Consider the following 16,588-nt stretch of genomic DNA (forward strand, 5'->3'; position numbering starts at 1 on the left):
GCGTGTCTCAAGGTCAGCGTAGGGGGCCTTAGTGCAAAAAGCGGTTCGACTTCCCCTTGTGCACATTTTAGCCGAGGTGCTCACTGGTTGGCTAGACGAGGTCACCAAGGTCGGTGGTGTCATCTTCACACTTAGTAAAATTTTGTAGCTTTAGTAGACACAGCTTGAAACTTCCAAACTTTACAAGTAATACTTCCTTAGATTATCAATGTTCCACACTTGGGGTACCTACCTCTCTTCCAATGTTTCGAGCTCGTACGTACCAACACCGATCACTTTGAGAACTTTGTAGGGGCCTTCCCATTTCGGACCTATCTCTCCTACATCGGGCTCAGTTACCATAACTTCCTTAAGTACCAAGTCACCAACTCTTAATTGGCGTCTCTTAACTCGGGCATTACAATACCGAGCTACTCGCTGCTGGTATGTTGCGGTGCGAATATAGTCCAAGTCATGGACTTCTTCTACCAAGTCAAAATTAGTCCACAGCTCATCCTTGTTAGCCTCCTCATCATACATCTCAGACCACAAGGTCGGCACCTCAATCTTGGATGGAATTACAACCTTGGTCCCATATGTTGGATTAAAAGGTGTTTCCCTGGTCGCCATCTTGATAGTAGTTCAGTAGGCCCATAGGACACTAGGCAGGCCGTCCACCCATAAACCTTTAGCTCGGGAGAGCCAAACTTTAAGTTCATGGAGTACTGCCCTCTTTGTCACTTCGGCCTAACCATTTGCATGGGGATGGGCCACCGAGGTGAAGTTTTGTTGTACTCCCATCTTGGCACACCAATTCTAGAACTTGATAATCTTAAACTGCTTCCCGTTTTCTGAAATCAATACCTTGGGGAGTCCAAATCTGTAGACTATGCTTTTCTAGAAGAAGCTCCGCACGTTTAGAACTATGACGGATACCAATAGCTCGACCTCCACCCACTTTGTGAAACAATCAACCCCAACAACCAAGAATCTCCTCGGCCTAATCAAAGGTGGAAAGGGACCAAGGATATCTGTCCCCCACTAAGCAAATTCCATGGGTTCGTAACGTACCTTAGGTCAGCAGCGAACTGGTGTAGTATGTTAGCATGGCGCTAACACTTGTCACAATTCTAAACTAATTCTAGCGGGTCCTCTTTCACTGTGCCAATAATAGCCTTGTTGCGTTGCAACGCCTTATAGGTGAGCGCCCTGTCCCGCAGGTGTCCTTCATAGAGACCTTCGTGGATCTCAGTTAGCACCAACTTTACTTCAGATTGGTGCAAGTAGCACAGAAAGGGAAACGTGAATGACCCGTAGTACAACTGCTCGCCTATGATTACATAGCGAGCTAACTGCCACTCTAACCTCTGAGCAGCATTATGTTCTACTGGTAAGGTCACATGGCACAGGTAGTCAATGAGCGAATCCTTCAAGCTCAACACTATAGACATGGCAGCAACCTCTTCTACCACCCTTTCTATACTAGGGCATGGCAGGTCTTCGATGCAGACCGTTCTCCTCGTAGTGTCTGTTGCACCGATTAGCTTCGAGAGCACATCAGCCTCGGTGTTCTCAGACATCGGGATCTGTTGGATGCACCATGACTGGAAGTTGGGCAAGAACTCTCTAACCTTGGCCATGTAGAACAACATGGTGGGCTCTTGGGCCTCATACTGCCCATTCACTTGGTTAACGACTAGTTGTGAGTAACTGCACATTACAAGATGCTTTGTACCGACCTCCTTCGCCAGCGATATCACGGCTATCAACACCTTACATTCAGCTTCATTGTTTGAATCATGGAATAAGAACTAGAGGGTGTACTCCCCCTTCACCTCGCTAGGTCCATAGATGATCAGTCCAGCTTTGCTTCCATGCTGGTTAGATGAGCCATCCACATGGAGGATCTAGGGCTCCTCATCACAAGTCTGGACAAGTCTGGACAGGTGCCACACTAGATGATGCATCCGAGGTGGTCACGAGCTTGGCAACTTCCGGGGTCGGTGTGCTAAATGTTCACTCGACAACGATTTCAGCTAGGACCAGCGCCTTAACCGTTGGGCGCGGCTTGAACCGAATGCCATACCCATTGTGCTCGTTTACCCATTTTCTCAGTATGCCCGAGACCTCGAGCTTTTGGAGGACTTGCCTAAGGGGTCAACCGGTCAATACCATGATGGTGTGGGCTTGAAAATAAGGTTGCAACTTCTAGGTTGCTAGCACCAGAGAGAAAGAATATGAGAGTGCGTCAATTGGTGATGTGCGATCTAGTTTGCTCCTTGCTGGAAGGTGACTTGGATGCCGAACTGACTATTTCGCTGGGTTGACCTGCAAAGAAAGAATATGAGAGTGCTCAAGTTGCTTTACTTGGGGTGGGCACTTTGATGCTTAAGTCAATGAGCTGGAGATTTAGGAGAGAGCTAGAGAGCAAGATAGCTAGAGTATCATAGAGTTAAATCGTGCATACCTTCTCTGAGGGTTGGGACGCCTTTATGTACGCGTAAGGAACTGGACGCTTCTTGTGACATAGTTGAGGTTCCCAGGAAATTGCGCCCACCAAGTCCAGTGGAGATCTCTCAGTCGGATATGTTATGCATTCAGAGGGATAAGGTCAACTCCGATGCGAATGATGCTGATAAATAGGTCTAACAGTCGAGCGTTATGATCCCGGAGAAGTCAAAGACAATAACTCAAGGAGGAGATCCAACAGGTTGCTAGATGAACTCGGGTCAGGTCTGTAGATGCAAGTCGCCTCTCATGCCGACCTGACATCTCGACGGGACCAGAGTAGTCCGGGGGAAGCAGGTTGCATCATACATCGTTCAAGGAATAAGCTATTCTTAATTCATTCTCAAAATTTACATTCCTGAAAGAGTTCAATTAAAGAATAAAAAAGCGAAAATTCATAGCCCTAATAGATTCTCTTCCTCCTCCTCGTCCAAAGGAGAGTTCATATTCTTCTACCCGTTTATCAGTCGACTCGTCTCATAACAAGTAGTAGCAGACATGATGTTTATATGAAATTTAAATAAGAGCAAGAAATGAAAAACTTAGTTGTTTGTGCCTAAACAATAAGTCTGTAGATGGATTCGCAATAGCTCTTTTTACATGGCCTAGCGAATGACTATAATCAGTAACTTTTGGTTTTAAAGCTCCGACTGCTACTACTTGTTGGGTTGGCAGAATGCCTATGTGTTGGATGGGTCTAGGGTATGCAGCCTTGAAGAATGAGGGTATTGGACCTCTAAAGCACAAAGACAAAATCATGAATAATTGATTTAAGTGATAAAATTATAAAAATAATAAGAAAAGGAAATAAAATTAGATTGGAGAAGACAAGGTTTTCTAATGCCCAGTTTCAATGAAAAAAACAAGAAAAGGAACTCAAATTAGATAAGAGAAGAAACATTTTCTAATACCTGGTTTGGTTCTTCGTCTTAATTTGTTGCTCAAGATTACTCTATATGTTTAAATGGTTGTTTTGTGGTGGATTTCATCAAAACCCCAAATTTTCTTAGGGCTTATTACTCTATATTTCATATATGAAAATTGTTCTTCAACAAATGGCATAAAAAATCAGATCTCGACCCCATTGTTGAATCCCCAATATCACTAAAAATATTATTGTTCAATTGTCGCCCATGAAATAATCGAGTTAGTTCTCAGAATCTTAGGGTGATTCGTAGAGGAGGCAAATTGTTCTTGGATGTGCAATGAATCGCCAAAATCAGTAGGTTTGTATGCTAATTGCCTGTGGGAGTTCAAGCGAAAAAGAAAAACAAAAATAATGGAGATTACCACTATACGAAGAAGAACATGGCATAAGAGTATAGTAGAAAATAAAGGTTCAGAGAGTTCTAATCCCCACCCAAATCCATCAACAAAAATATCGCCACCTTCTTCGACAAGCTCCACCACCTCCAGTGTCGATGTTGCGACAACATCAAAACCATTCTACTCATACTCTGGATCTCGTTCAGTAATTCGAGGCATGGTGACCGATCAATGTTTCCATCATAACACCACACCAGTAGGGTATCCCATCTACTTCGAGAAATCCATCAGAACCTGAGGCATATCTACCTTGTACGCAATGGAAATCATCGACAATAACACCTAAAAGAAAAGAAAAACAAGATTAAAAACACATAAAACTAAAAGATTTGAGGAACACGGAATTTCTTTGAAGGATATAAAGAAGAAGAAACTGAAGAAGTTATTTAATGTAATCGGACTATAGTTCATTTAAAAAAAAAGGAGTCTCCGATGTGAGGCCAATAATGCATTTTCAGTCCCAATTTTTATCAGAATTTTTCTTCTTTCATTTAAAGTCTTCCTTGATACTTTGAGTTTGGATCCACTAAATTGGTGTATTAATCCATCGTTGTTGTTGTCATTTATTCCAAATGAAAGTAAACTATAAAGGTTGGTGCCCATTTGTTGTCGTAAATTAGGTAATGTGTGCCACATACACCATTACTTTTGTGTCATTCCACTCGGAGTCCGTCCATCCATTTTGTCAGAGTTGAAACCATTCGAGTTTGTGGGAGATGGGGAGATGAAACCGTTCGAGTTTGTGGGAGAGAGGGCATTGCGTTTCAGTTTCTATTATAGTGAGAGTAAAGGACATTTATGCACTTTATATGCTTAGACAAGAGGGTACAAAATATCCACTAAACTATCTAGAAAAAAGGGGTATTCGCTCTTTTATAGGTAGTATAGTATACATATACATATAGATTGGTGTTTCAACTGCCTTTATTCTAATTTGACATAAAAGTTTTCCCCTACCTAAGCAACAACACATATCTAGGATTGTTTTCTCATATAAAAATCGAGACTGCATTCTATTGATACCTTTTCTAAACACTTATCAAGCAAAAATTCTTCTACACCTTGGTTATATATAATACTACGAATATCATTTTATCTTATTGTCAATCTATGAATAGATGATAAACAATAATAACATAATAAAACAAATAACATTTAACATCGAATAAATCAAAAATAAAATTCTTCATCCCCTCCTAACTACTACTGCCTTCATATTCTGTGAACAATTCATACTTAATAATCTCCCTCTATAAGTAGTTATAGAGCGCAATACATATAATAACCATATCTCGTTGAATTGTAAATGAGAACGATGTCATTACCTCAAAAGTTAAAATTCTGCCTTAAAAAACCTCAAATCCCCGTTCAACTACATTTTGTAATTTCATATGGGATTGATTAATCCTCTTTTCCTTACATCCTGACCTATTACGGCGGAATTCTAATTTTCAATACCTTTATCCTCAATATGGAGCCATGAAATAATAAATGTATAAAAATGCTTAGTCACACAAGTAATATTTATTTGCAATAAATGTTACAAATATATCAATTTTGGTACATGAAAAGGAATTATAAGTATTTTAATCTTTAAACATCTTGAATTAAATTTTTACCAAAAAGCAAAAATGGAAAATCTTTATCTAACTTACTTACAACAGTCCTCAAAATCCTTGCATCATGCACAACCCCTTTCCATCTTACTATGACATATATAAATATCATGTTAAACTTACAAATATCTTGTACATTCTGCTAACATTGTTTCCCTCCTCTATCTCATATGGTAATGACTTATCTATTGGTGGCACTATTATAGACAATTACAATGTTATTAAAAAATATTGTTAATAAAACAATTAAAAAATGCTTAAAAACATAATCTTTCATTAGGAAACTGTATTTGAAATATCTTTAACATTCTCTAAAAATGGTAAATACTACTTGAGCTTGAATCCAAAATTGTTGGTACAATCATTTTACCCGCAATAATCATAATTACATCGAATACCTCATTAAATACATGGTGCTTGGTAATCCTTAGATTGAAGAAAGTTATCGGGGTAGGTACATACTAGTCATTCAGACCATCAAAGCACAAAGAGTGTCGAATCAACACTACAAAGATGCATATAATGAATCCAAAATCCAACACATGTTTTCGATGAGTTATGAACCCATCGCACATCTACGATGAACTCATACCTAAAACAAGTCATGATGAATGTTCGCCTATGCGAATCTACGATGAACTTTAAACACGGACGGATCTGCGATGAATTCAAAGCCATTGTAGAACCACGATAAACATAGAATTACTATAGATCGGGAATAAATATAAAAAATGTGTGCATCATTAAATTATGCACGACCAGATGCCCCATAAGCCTAATAAGGTGAGTAGTGCAAATAATGACATACACGTGCCACATTGGTTTAAAAGGGTCACAAAAGGAAGTAGCATACGTGGATTATGAGAAACCTTAAGAGCAAAAAAACCTTGTCTTTGAAGGATCTCGATAGACACGTGGCAAAACCACAATAATTCTTCCTTAACAATCAACATAAAGAAAAATCTATTTTCCTAATAGGAAATGTCTCTTTTTAAATCATTCTCCTTATAACCTTAGTTTCTCTCTATAAAAAGGGGAAACAACTCTCCCCTAAGAAAATATATATCAGATAATCTTGACCTAAGGTTTTAGAAAATGAATCTCTCATATCTCTTTTCTTCTTTTTTTTTCTTCCCCATGTCCTCCCTCTTTCCCATCGCTTTCTCCAAACCTTCAGAGATTTGACCAATTCTATAGCCTTACCATGGCACCAATAGTTGGTATCCATTCACTTTAACAAACCCATGAAAAAACATTGTCCTATTAAGTTCGATGATAATATTATAAGTATATTGTACCCAACCCCTTCCTGAAAATGGCCATGCAAATGCCTAAATGCACTTATTTTATGCGTTTGTGCATTTCGGCCCAAAAGTACATTTGTAATATATGTTCTCTAAGTGAATGTGTGTGTGTTTAACATGTAATAATATATGTGTACATATATAAACAGACATATAATATATATACATATACATTGAATGAACAAAAAATCTTACATATAAGATTATTAAAATTGACATTCAATATTTTCAAAATGTAGAAATCAAAACAATATTTACTACATTCAAAGTTTAGAGTAAAGAAAGTTCACCAACACCAATGCACCTCTCAATGTAATAATTTAACTTTCAGGGGTCAAACATCAACGTAAATGAACAAGCCCTAAAACATCATATGTGGAAGTAATTGTGATCTCAATAGTAATGAAATATTTAATTTATAACAAAAATTGAATCAACCATATTGATGACTGCCTTGATAAAAAAGTATGAAAATTCATAAATTCATAATGATTTTATAGGCCAACTATCTCATGATGTGTTACACATAAAGCTACCAATAGAATATATTTTAATTAACTTCAATCCTATCCAATCCAAATTTCATACTGGCAAATCCAATCCAATCTAATCTCAATGGAGGTGAAAATGGGTTGTTGATCCCTTACATTCTTTCCAAAACGACTACTATTTACCCTTGTCAATTTGCTCTATAAAAAATCCCTTGTCAAAAAATTAGGTAGAGAATTATCAGTTTATTTCATATATTTTATGTCAAAATTAAATGCAGACAAGATGTTTTGTGCCAATCAATTATTTGGTGAGACACCTGATTCTTTGCATCATTTTCCAAGATTTCCTCGGCAAACCTATAATCTATTTGTAGGATAAAGTATTAGTTTACAAGATTACTTTGCAGTTTAAATACACAAAGGGCTATACTGAGCATTTCATTTTTTTATTATTGAATAGTTCTTTTGAGTATCATTCTATGTTCCTAAGGTGAATCTTATTGTTGTTCCCCTTCCATTAATATTTTTATTCAAAACGCCCCCATATTATATTTCACATGCAACAGTTTCTACTATTTTGGGTACCCTTGAATGAGAAATGCTTAAACACGGTCCATCTTTAGCTAGATCTTGATAATAGATTGCTACATGATTTAAGCATCCAAAAAATCTTTGAAATTGTTAATTAACTCTTTTTTCATCTATAAATTTGTCACCAAATTCAATAACTCACTCTATAGGTAAAATCGTTCATTTCGTTATACTAATAAGTGTGCATGTGGTTTACACGTAACACCTTTAGATGATAATAATGGGAATAATAATAATAATAATAATAATAATAATAATAATAATAATAATAATAAATCTAATTTTTATAAAATTTATGTATTTTTTTTTGTTTTTATGTATATTTTTTTACTATTTAATTAAGCCAACATGGATTGACTCATTTGACTTATATGGTTTAGTTGCTTATTTGCCACATGGACAAGACAAAGTTTTGCTTTTAGGTAATTTTTTAAAAATGAGTTTTATATTATTAAAAGTATTTAATATAAATCTTATTAAAAGAATTTATGAATGAGAAAAAATACCTTAAATAGAGAGAAACAATATTTAATATCTCATACGGCAAGCTAGAAATGGCACCTCTTTTAAAAATATTAAAACAAATGTCCATTAAGTTCTAAGAAAAGTTAATACAATAATGAATATATGAAATCTTGATATTAATGTCAATACTGTCATAGCTGTGTATAACGTGGTAAACCTTCCATCTATGTTATATCATATTATTTATATATTATCATATAATGGGGGTTTTATGAATTACAATCGGGAAACTTTTGGATTTTGTAGTAATAATAGTTTTTTTAATTTTGTTGTTTCTACAATTAGTACAATAGGTTTGACTAAAAAACAAATTTAGGCAGAACTTATAACAAATTTTAAAGCTTTGTCATTTACTTATTAGAGAGGATGACAGCAGTTAATAGTTGTTTCCAGTGCAAAGGTGATGGTGGAAGCATTGAATTGTAATAAGTCATCGATATCTTGGTGTTTAAGTCATTACATAGATAAAATCAAGAAACTTTCTAAACAATTTCCATTTGTTAGTTTTGTGACATTTCTAAACCTTTCACCAAAAGTTAAGAAGTTTTCCACACCTCATTCATATTTTTAATAATTTAATTAAAGTTTTATCAAAATACAAATTTACTCCTTTGAAAAATAAAGATGAAAGAGCAAATTTTTTTCAGAGAAAACCTTAGAAATTTACACCCCATTCACACTTTTATTAAAATAAATATAGAGTCTACCCTACGAACTATATTTCTATTCGGAATAGCTTCATCTTTTTGGCAGATACTGCTAACCCACTCTTCTTAGTTAAATCTAGGAATATTCTTAAATACTTCCAATGACTTTTTTATTATGGAGAGAGAATATTAGGGCATCATCAATGTATATAAGAATAAAGTTAGTATATGAGATGAATATTTTATTCATTATCTTTTTCTAGCGAGGCTTTTTCTGCCCAAATGGCATAATGTTCTACTCGAAATGTCCAAATGGAACAATGAAAATTGTTTTATATCTATCTTGTTTTGTGATTTGGATTTGCCAATATCCTAATTTCATATTAAACTTGGAAAATACTATTGCATCATATAGTCTATTCAGTAAATCCTGTTTAAGTGGTATAGGGTGCCTTATCCATTTTAGTATCATGTTTAAAGGCTTATAATTAATACTAATCTAAGGTCTCCTCTTTTTATCTCTACCGAAATTTAAATGTAAAATGTTGCACAACTCGAGAGGATTTATTGGATTGAATTAGGCTTTTACTTAATAATTCTTGAATTTCCTTTATACAAATCTCTAATTGCTTGTCCGTCATCTAGAAAGGTCTAGCCTTGGTGAGCATTTGGCTTTCATTAAAGTTATTTTCATACGACAGGCATACTGAATGATATTGCCTATACCAAAATGTGTTAGGAACTTTAACACATTTATCTCTCTAACTTCTTTTGGAAATCTTCTATTTCTTTCTTTACTGTGGATTCATTTAAGGTCCTTGATACTCATTCTAGTTGTATTTCTTTTTAAGAGTTCTAATATAAATTTGACCTTAGAAATGGCAAATTGACTTGTCCCCATGGGGCTCTACCCAACCTTGCTCTAATCAAGACGGCTTTTTAACCACTGGTCGAGGTTCAAGGTAGGTTTGAGGAAAACCCGAAACTCTGGGATCGGCAACAAGGCGGGGACGGTATTTGTCCACTCCGCCCTGACTATATTATATAACATATATATATATTATTGTATTGTATTGTATTATATTATATTATATTATATATCACTTATGTGCCTTCTATATAAGTATGTATTCCTTTGTTTAGTGCATAAAAGGGTAGGATAGATAGTATGAATGGTGTACTAGAATTACTTATTGTTTTAACCCTTTTTCTATAATGAATAAAGATCTTAGACACATTCTTGATTACATACATGAGTAGAGGAGATTTTATATTGAATGCTTAGTCTTCTACTATCTGCAATACTAATTTGCTGGGCTATTTTGCTAAAGTATTTTGTTGGAATTAGCCATTCTCTTATGTAGTTTATATCACCCCATAATCAATTAGAATTATTGAATTCATACTAGCATACTAAAATCTTTTATTTTTAGTTTTTGGGGTCTTAGGTTTTTTCTTTCTGAAAGAAATGTTTTTTAGACCTTCTATACTCTTTTTTTTCGTTGTCTATAATATTCTCGTGAACCCTTTACCTATAGGGTGTTGTAGTGATTTGACCCTGAATTGATAGCAAATGTTTTCGATATCCTCATGAACTCTTCTAATTATTGGGTGCTATAGTGATTTGACCCGGAATTGATAGCTAATGTTTTCTATTTCTTTATTTGAGGTAGATTTTTCTTTTTTAGTTGTCGCTTTATTCTTGGGTCATTGCAAAAATTTAAACCTACCATATTAATATATTGGATTAATTCTATATAATTTTGATAGCTTATTTGACCTCCTCCTTCACTTCAAATGTGGCTCATACCTTTGCCGCAAAAGCTGGGGTAATCTATATATGAATTGTTCTTTCCAATAATCTTCATTGCGATTATTTGACCAATAGATTTTTGAAAAAAAGACATCCTTTTACGATATGAAATCAGATAGATTCTTGCATTTCAAATTTATAAGTTGTTATCTTATCTATTATTTACATCATTTGTTTAGCCTATGAAATGGTTGATTTGTTTATGCACAACACCATGACAAAGTCTTCTAGGGTTTGTTTGTTTATTTGGGTAAGTTATGGTCAAATCCTTTGAATCCCTTTTTACTACCCCTTATATTAAATCTCTTTGGTGTTGGATAAGGTATCTGTCCCACCATCCTCTAAATTGCCTTGTGCATGATGACACCACAAGGGAAACTATTGTTCTTTTAAAGTTTCTTATGATCTTACAAGCATTGGAGTACTGAACATATTGTAGATTAATTGTAGATTTTCTATTTGGTCATTCCATCTATATTCCATTAATATAGAGAGGCCTCATCATAACTATTGGCCAAGTATTGTGGTTCCTCAAATAATAAGTCTATAGGAGTGTGCCTAGGGTAATAAGACTTATATTTAAGCTTATGACTGTGGTGACTTTTATTCAATTGGAGAGATTTTCCTTCTATATCTATTTCTACGGAATCTTCATCTTGGCAATATTCACTTTCTTCATTTAGAAAGTTAATTGAATTTACCAACTCAGTTTTTTCATATTTAGATAGTGATGGTTTCCCCTTTTCTTATGTCATTTCCTTTAAATTTAAATCAGCTAATCTTAAAGTGAGTTGGTCCACAAAGGTTTTATTTGGAACTTCAAATGGTTCTTTTGAGAATTAAACATCTATTAGTATAGAGCGTAGAGATACTTGGAGTTTTTTTGTCTTGCATTATTACAAGCTTTCATTTTCCATTCTTTCTTATTGTCAGCCTTTGAATTGGCTAATAAGGCTTCTATTCTACTTGCTTGTTTACCAATACTCTAGAGATAGATATTTGTATAGTTATTTTGCTTAATTACATAAGAAATGTGCTTTGTTTTTATTTCCTTCTCTGCTTTAATTACGATAGAATTCTTTACTGGGATTGTTATCTTATCATCTTTTCCTATTTTAAAGTGTTCCTTTAGTGAGTGTATGGCTTCCATGATTTTTTTCTTGGGTAGTCGATCTCCATGTTTTTGTTAATTTTTCAGTGGCATTAACCTCTAAGTCATTGTTTGGGATTTTAAGGTATCTAAAGATATTTTGATTGTAGAACCATTTCCAAAAGAATAGGTTTTCTTATCCTTTCCACATGTCTTCATACCATTCTTCCCTCAACTTATCCCTTCCATTTTCATCGAATTGTTCAAAAAACCATTTTTCCCTACTAACTTGAGAGTTGAAGTCTATTCTATAAGGGTTTTGTCTACATTAAATTCTTGTTTTCCTATAATTTTAGAATATTTATTTCAAGCTCATCTTCTATGGGTTCATAGGATCTAATTGATTGAATTCATTTTTCTTCATGATGATCCTGGTTCTCCAAAAATGGCATATTTTACTCTAGATATCGCAAGATTGATAACCACTTATAATTGTGGTCTAGTTATCTCTACAGACCTTCTTGGCATTACATAAATTTTTTGTGATGTCCTACTTTCACAAGTGTAACAAGTTTTTAGTGGGTCATAGTTCTACTATTCCACCATTTTCTTGGACAATAGATTTTAATTCTTTAGATTATATAGGTGTTGGATTTTTCTCTGAATTTAGTGTCCATTATTCTAGTAGGACTACATATTTCCACATGATTGGCTTTGGTAAGGTAACATTATTTTTTATGTTTGTTTGAAACAAAGTGGTTACTCCCTTTTTACTTTCATACCGAGTGTAAGGGAAAATTGTGGTCATTACCTTAAAATATGTCCTATACATTAAGGCTATATTCTCCAATACGGGTTTTATGTTGAAACCCTAGGTTTGCATTCTTAAGGTTAAGGTGGTATGTATGCTTGGGTCGATTCAGGATACTAAAATGTTAGGGAATGAATTAAAGTATATTGAGCCATCACTAAGAATTCCCTCTATTACTCCAATAACTGCATCTTTAATGTTAATATGTCGTTTGCCTTTTATACACACTAGTACAACAATGTTTAGCCCTAGCCTTGTTAAGGTTTTACTATTACTTGCAACAATCCAAGGTCTATGAAATTTCAATGTTTCTTTCCCATATACCTTCCCAAGTTTTTTGGATCTAGGGGATAGAAGCATTCATCCCCTTTGCTGATTGCCACGGTCCGTTCTACCATTACATTATAGAGAGTTTTTAAGCTAAAATAACTAGTCCTATACCAAGGTTCAAAGTATCGATACGTATCATGTCAGTATCTTCCCGATATGCCCCCGCGGGGGTTGTATCAGGTCAATCACAGGTTCAAAGGTTAGTCGGGCCTTAAACCAGCCCCCCTGAACCAATTTCGAACCTTGTCCTATACACTTCTCTATGTGGTATTTTCGAAATTGACCAATTCTATAATGATCTCTCTAATTTTTTAAAATCAATCTCTTCTATATTTTTTAACATGGTTTTAGTTATGGAGTTCGAAGAGGTCATAGTATTATCTTAATAGTCTAGCCATTAGTTTTAATATCCCTGAAGGCAATCAACAAATTATTGCCCTTCAATCACTCAACTTGGGTTGTTGTGGCTTTTCCTAGTAGGAACAAGGATTCTAACCTTGCTAAACCTAGCTAGAGAATTCTCCTTATCCAATAGGAATTTGGGTTCTATGGATTGTGGCTCTCACAAGCAATAACTAGAACACTCTCTCCAAATGCATGCCCCTTCTAAGAGATTCTCTATTTATAGGCAAGAGGGGGATTCCTTCCCCTAGTCTTTAAGATAAGAGCGAATATATTCTCTCTGCATTCTTTTGGAACTAATGCAGACTTTATGTCTTTCAATCAAAATCCTTTTATAACTTTCGAAGATAGTGTTGCCTTTATGTCTTTCAATCATAGTCCTTCGGGGACTTTTAGCGGTAGTGTTGCGCATTTACAGCTTTATGTCAATAGTTTACCCTACTCAAGGTATTGTACTTCATATTTTTCTGTCTAGTTAAAGATGGATTAAGCATAAAATCAATTGGCTTACTAACATCATCACTAGACTCATTTGTTCTCCCACTACTTGGTATTCCCGTGCCAAATTAGGAATCACAATTAAAATGCAGTGTACCACTAGAAGTACACTTCAAATCGAACTGAATTTCTTTGCATTGATCCTCCCACCCTAGACCCCAATAGTTTTGTCAAGTGACACAGGAACCTTGGAATAATGCCCTACACTTATTAGTGCATTGGAGCCCTGAATGTCTACATTGTTTTGCAAAGGAATGACTATATTTTTTGTCTACAAGACGAGGAGTCGGAAGAAATGTTCAATGGGTTTTGAAATATAGAACATTTTGAATAATGAATGTCTATTACCTTCAATTAATCATCCCATTGTTCAGCAAACCAATTCATTGTACCAGTTATGGGCTCGAAACCTCCACTTGTCACAAATATCAAGGAAGACCATTCATGACATTGTTTCTTCAAATAAGCACATTGGTTCTTGAGTTGTCACTACTCTAAAACACCCTAATAAGCTCCTATATCCTTTGAGCTACGTGTGGCCAAAACTATGTCCTAAGTGACATACCTGATGGCCCTTAGCTAATTATTCGATGCAAGGTCCTAACTAAGAACACATTTACTAGTTCAGGGCCCTTTTATTGGTTGACCTCATTTATACAAGCATCTAGTTCAGCGCCCTAACTTGCAATTGGTTTATCGTTTGATCCATTTATACACCCACTTAAGGAAATTCACTCACAACAATATATAACACAACTCAACTATCCATTTCAAGTTTATACTATCCCTTATGATTTTTTTAAAAAACTTTCAATGACTAAGGTCATTGCATAGTTTCATGTAATTATCATCCTAAGATCAACTAATTTCTAGTAATTTATTTTAATTTACTTCAATTTATTTTTATTAATTTTCATAAATATTGGTCATTTATGTTGAACAATGGTAATTTACCATTGGTTATATTATATGATAATTCATGCTTTTTGATAATTATTGGTAATTTATGGTAAAAATGCTAATTTTATTTTGGCTATATTATTTGAAGATTTAAGAATATTTATCAATAATTTTTGGACATTTCTACTATTTCATGATAAATTTTGGTAAAGAAGTGTAATTTATTTGGGTTTATATTATTTGATATTTCAGGTAATTATCATCCTAAGTTATACTAATTTCGGCTAATTTATTGTATTTTATAGAAATTAGCGGTTAATTTTGGCTAAGTTCTATTAATTTCTGGTAATTTCTATTATATATGCTTATTCTAGGTAAATATGTACAAATTTTTTAGAATTATTATATGATAGTTTATTGGTAAATTCTGGTAATTTATTGCATTTTATGAAATTTAGTGGTTGTTTTTGGACATTTCAACTAATTTATGATAATTTTGGTAAATTATTGTAATGTATTTAGGTTTATATTATTTGATAATTTCAAGTAATTATCATTCTAAGGTCTACTAAGTTGTGATAGCTTTTTTTAATTTTATTTTTAGTAAGTTTTTATAAATATATGTAATTTATGTTGAATAATGGTAATTTACTATTGGTTATATTATATGATAATTCATGTTTTTTGATAATTGTTGGTAATTTATTGTAAATAATAGTAATTTATTTTGGTTATATGATTTGAATGTTTAAGATTAATAAGTTTATTAATATTTTTTGAATATTTCTACTATTTTTATGGAAATTAGTGGCTACTTTTGGCTAAGTTCTACTAATTTCTGGTAATTTCTATTATATTATCTCTATTATGTAATTTCTATTATATAATAATTTATGATATTTATTGGTAAGTATACACTAATTCTTATAATTATTATACGATAGTGTATTGATAAATTCTGGTAATTTATCGCATTTCTTGGAATTTAGCGGTTATTTTTGCACATTTCTACTAATTTGTGATAATTTTTGGCAAATTACTGTAATGTATTTAGGTTTATATTATTTGATAATTTCAGGTAATTATCATCCTAAGGTCTACTAATTTTTAATATTTTTTTAATTTATTTTTAGTAAATTTTATTTATATTGGTAGTTTATGTTGAATAATGGTAATTTCTGTTAATTTCTAATAATTTATTTTAATTATTTTTTATAATTTTTATGTTTACATTACTTGACAATTTCAGGTGTAACAGTCATCAAATTAAAAAAAAAAATCAAATAACAATATTTTTAACTAACAATATGTAATAATCCTAAAAGCACAAAATCTATAAATTTAAACCAAGGCAACTCATTAGGCAAAATTCAAATAACAACATTTTCAACTAACATTCCGTATCAAAGCAAAAACCCAGGAATTTAAACCAAAGCAATTCAATTTGCAAAACTCAAACATTATATTTGCTAATTTTTATTAACAATATTTATTAAATATTTAATTATTAACAATATTTACTAACAATAATAGTTTTAATAATACTATATTTAATTTTTTATATAACATTAATTATTGAATTTATTAATAGAGTTTAAACTGTTAATTACCAAATAATGTTAATAAATTCTAATTACTCTCATATTAAAAAATAGTTAAATAGTTTACCAAAAATACTGTTATTATAAATCCAAATTGCTAATTATTAGTTTATTACTGATTATAAATCCTAATTAAATAATATTAAAATTACTTAT

General features: G+C 33.2%; 1 protein-coding gene across 1 annotated transcript; it reads right to left on the reverse strand.

Moving 5' to 3' along the window:
* Positions 1-228: 228 nt before the first annotated feature.
* Positions 229-609, reverse strand: LOC148803292 (uncharacterized). Its single transcript, XM_088894940.1, has one exon. The coding sequence runs from the start codon at positions 607-609 to the stop codon at positions 229-231; it is 381 nt and encodes a 126-aa protein (XP_088751066.1).
* Between the last annotated feature and the right edge of the window lie 15,979 nt (positions 610-16,588).

Source organism: Nelumbo nucifera, chromosome 1 (genome assembly GCF_055504915.1).
Source record: "Nelumbo nucifera cultivar China Antique chromosome 1, China Antique-T2T, whole genome shotgun sequence".
Classification (NCBI taxonomy): domain Eukaryota; kingdom Viridiplantae; phylum Streptophyta; class Magnoliopsida; order Proteales; family Nelumbonaceae; genus Nelumbo; species Nelumbo nucifera.

Bases quoted from the DNA above. Each gene is read 5' to 3' on its own strand.
- LOC148803292 (XM_088894940.1), bottom strand. From the start codon at position 609: ATGGCGACCAGGGAAACACCTTTTAATCCAACATATGGGACCAAGGTT.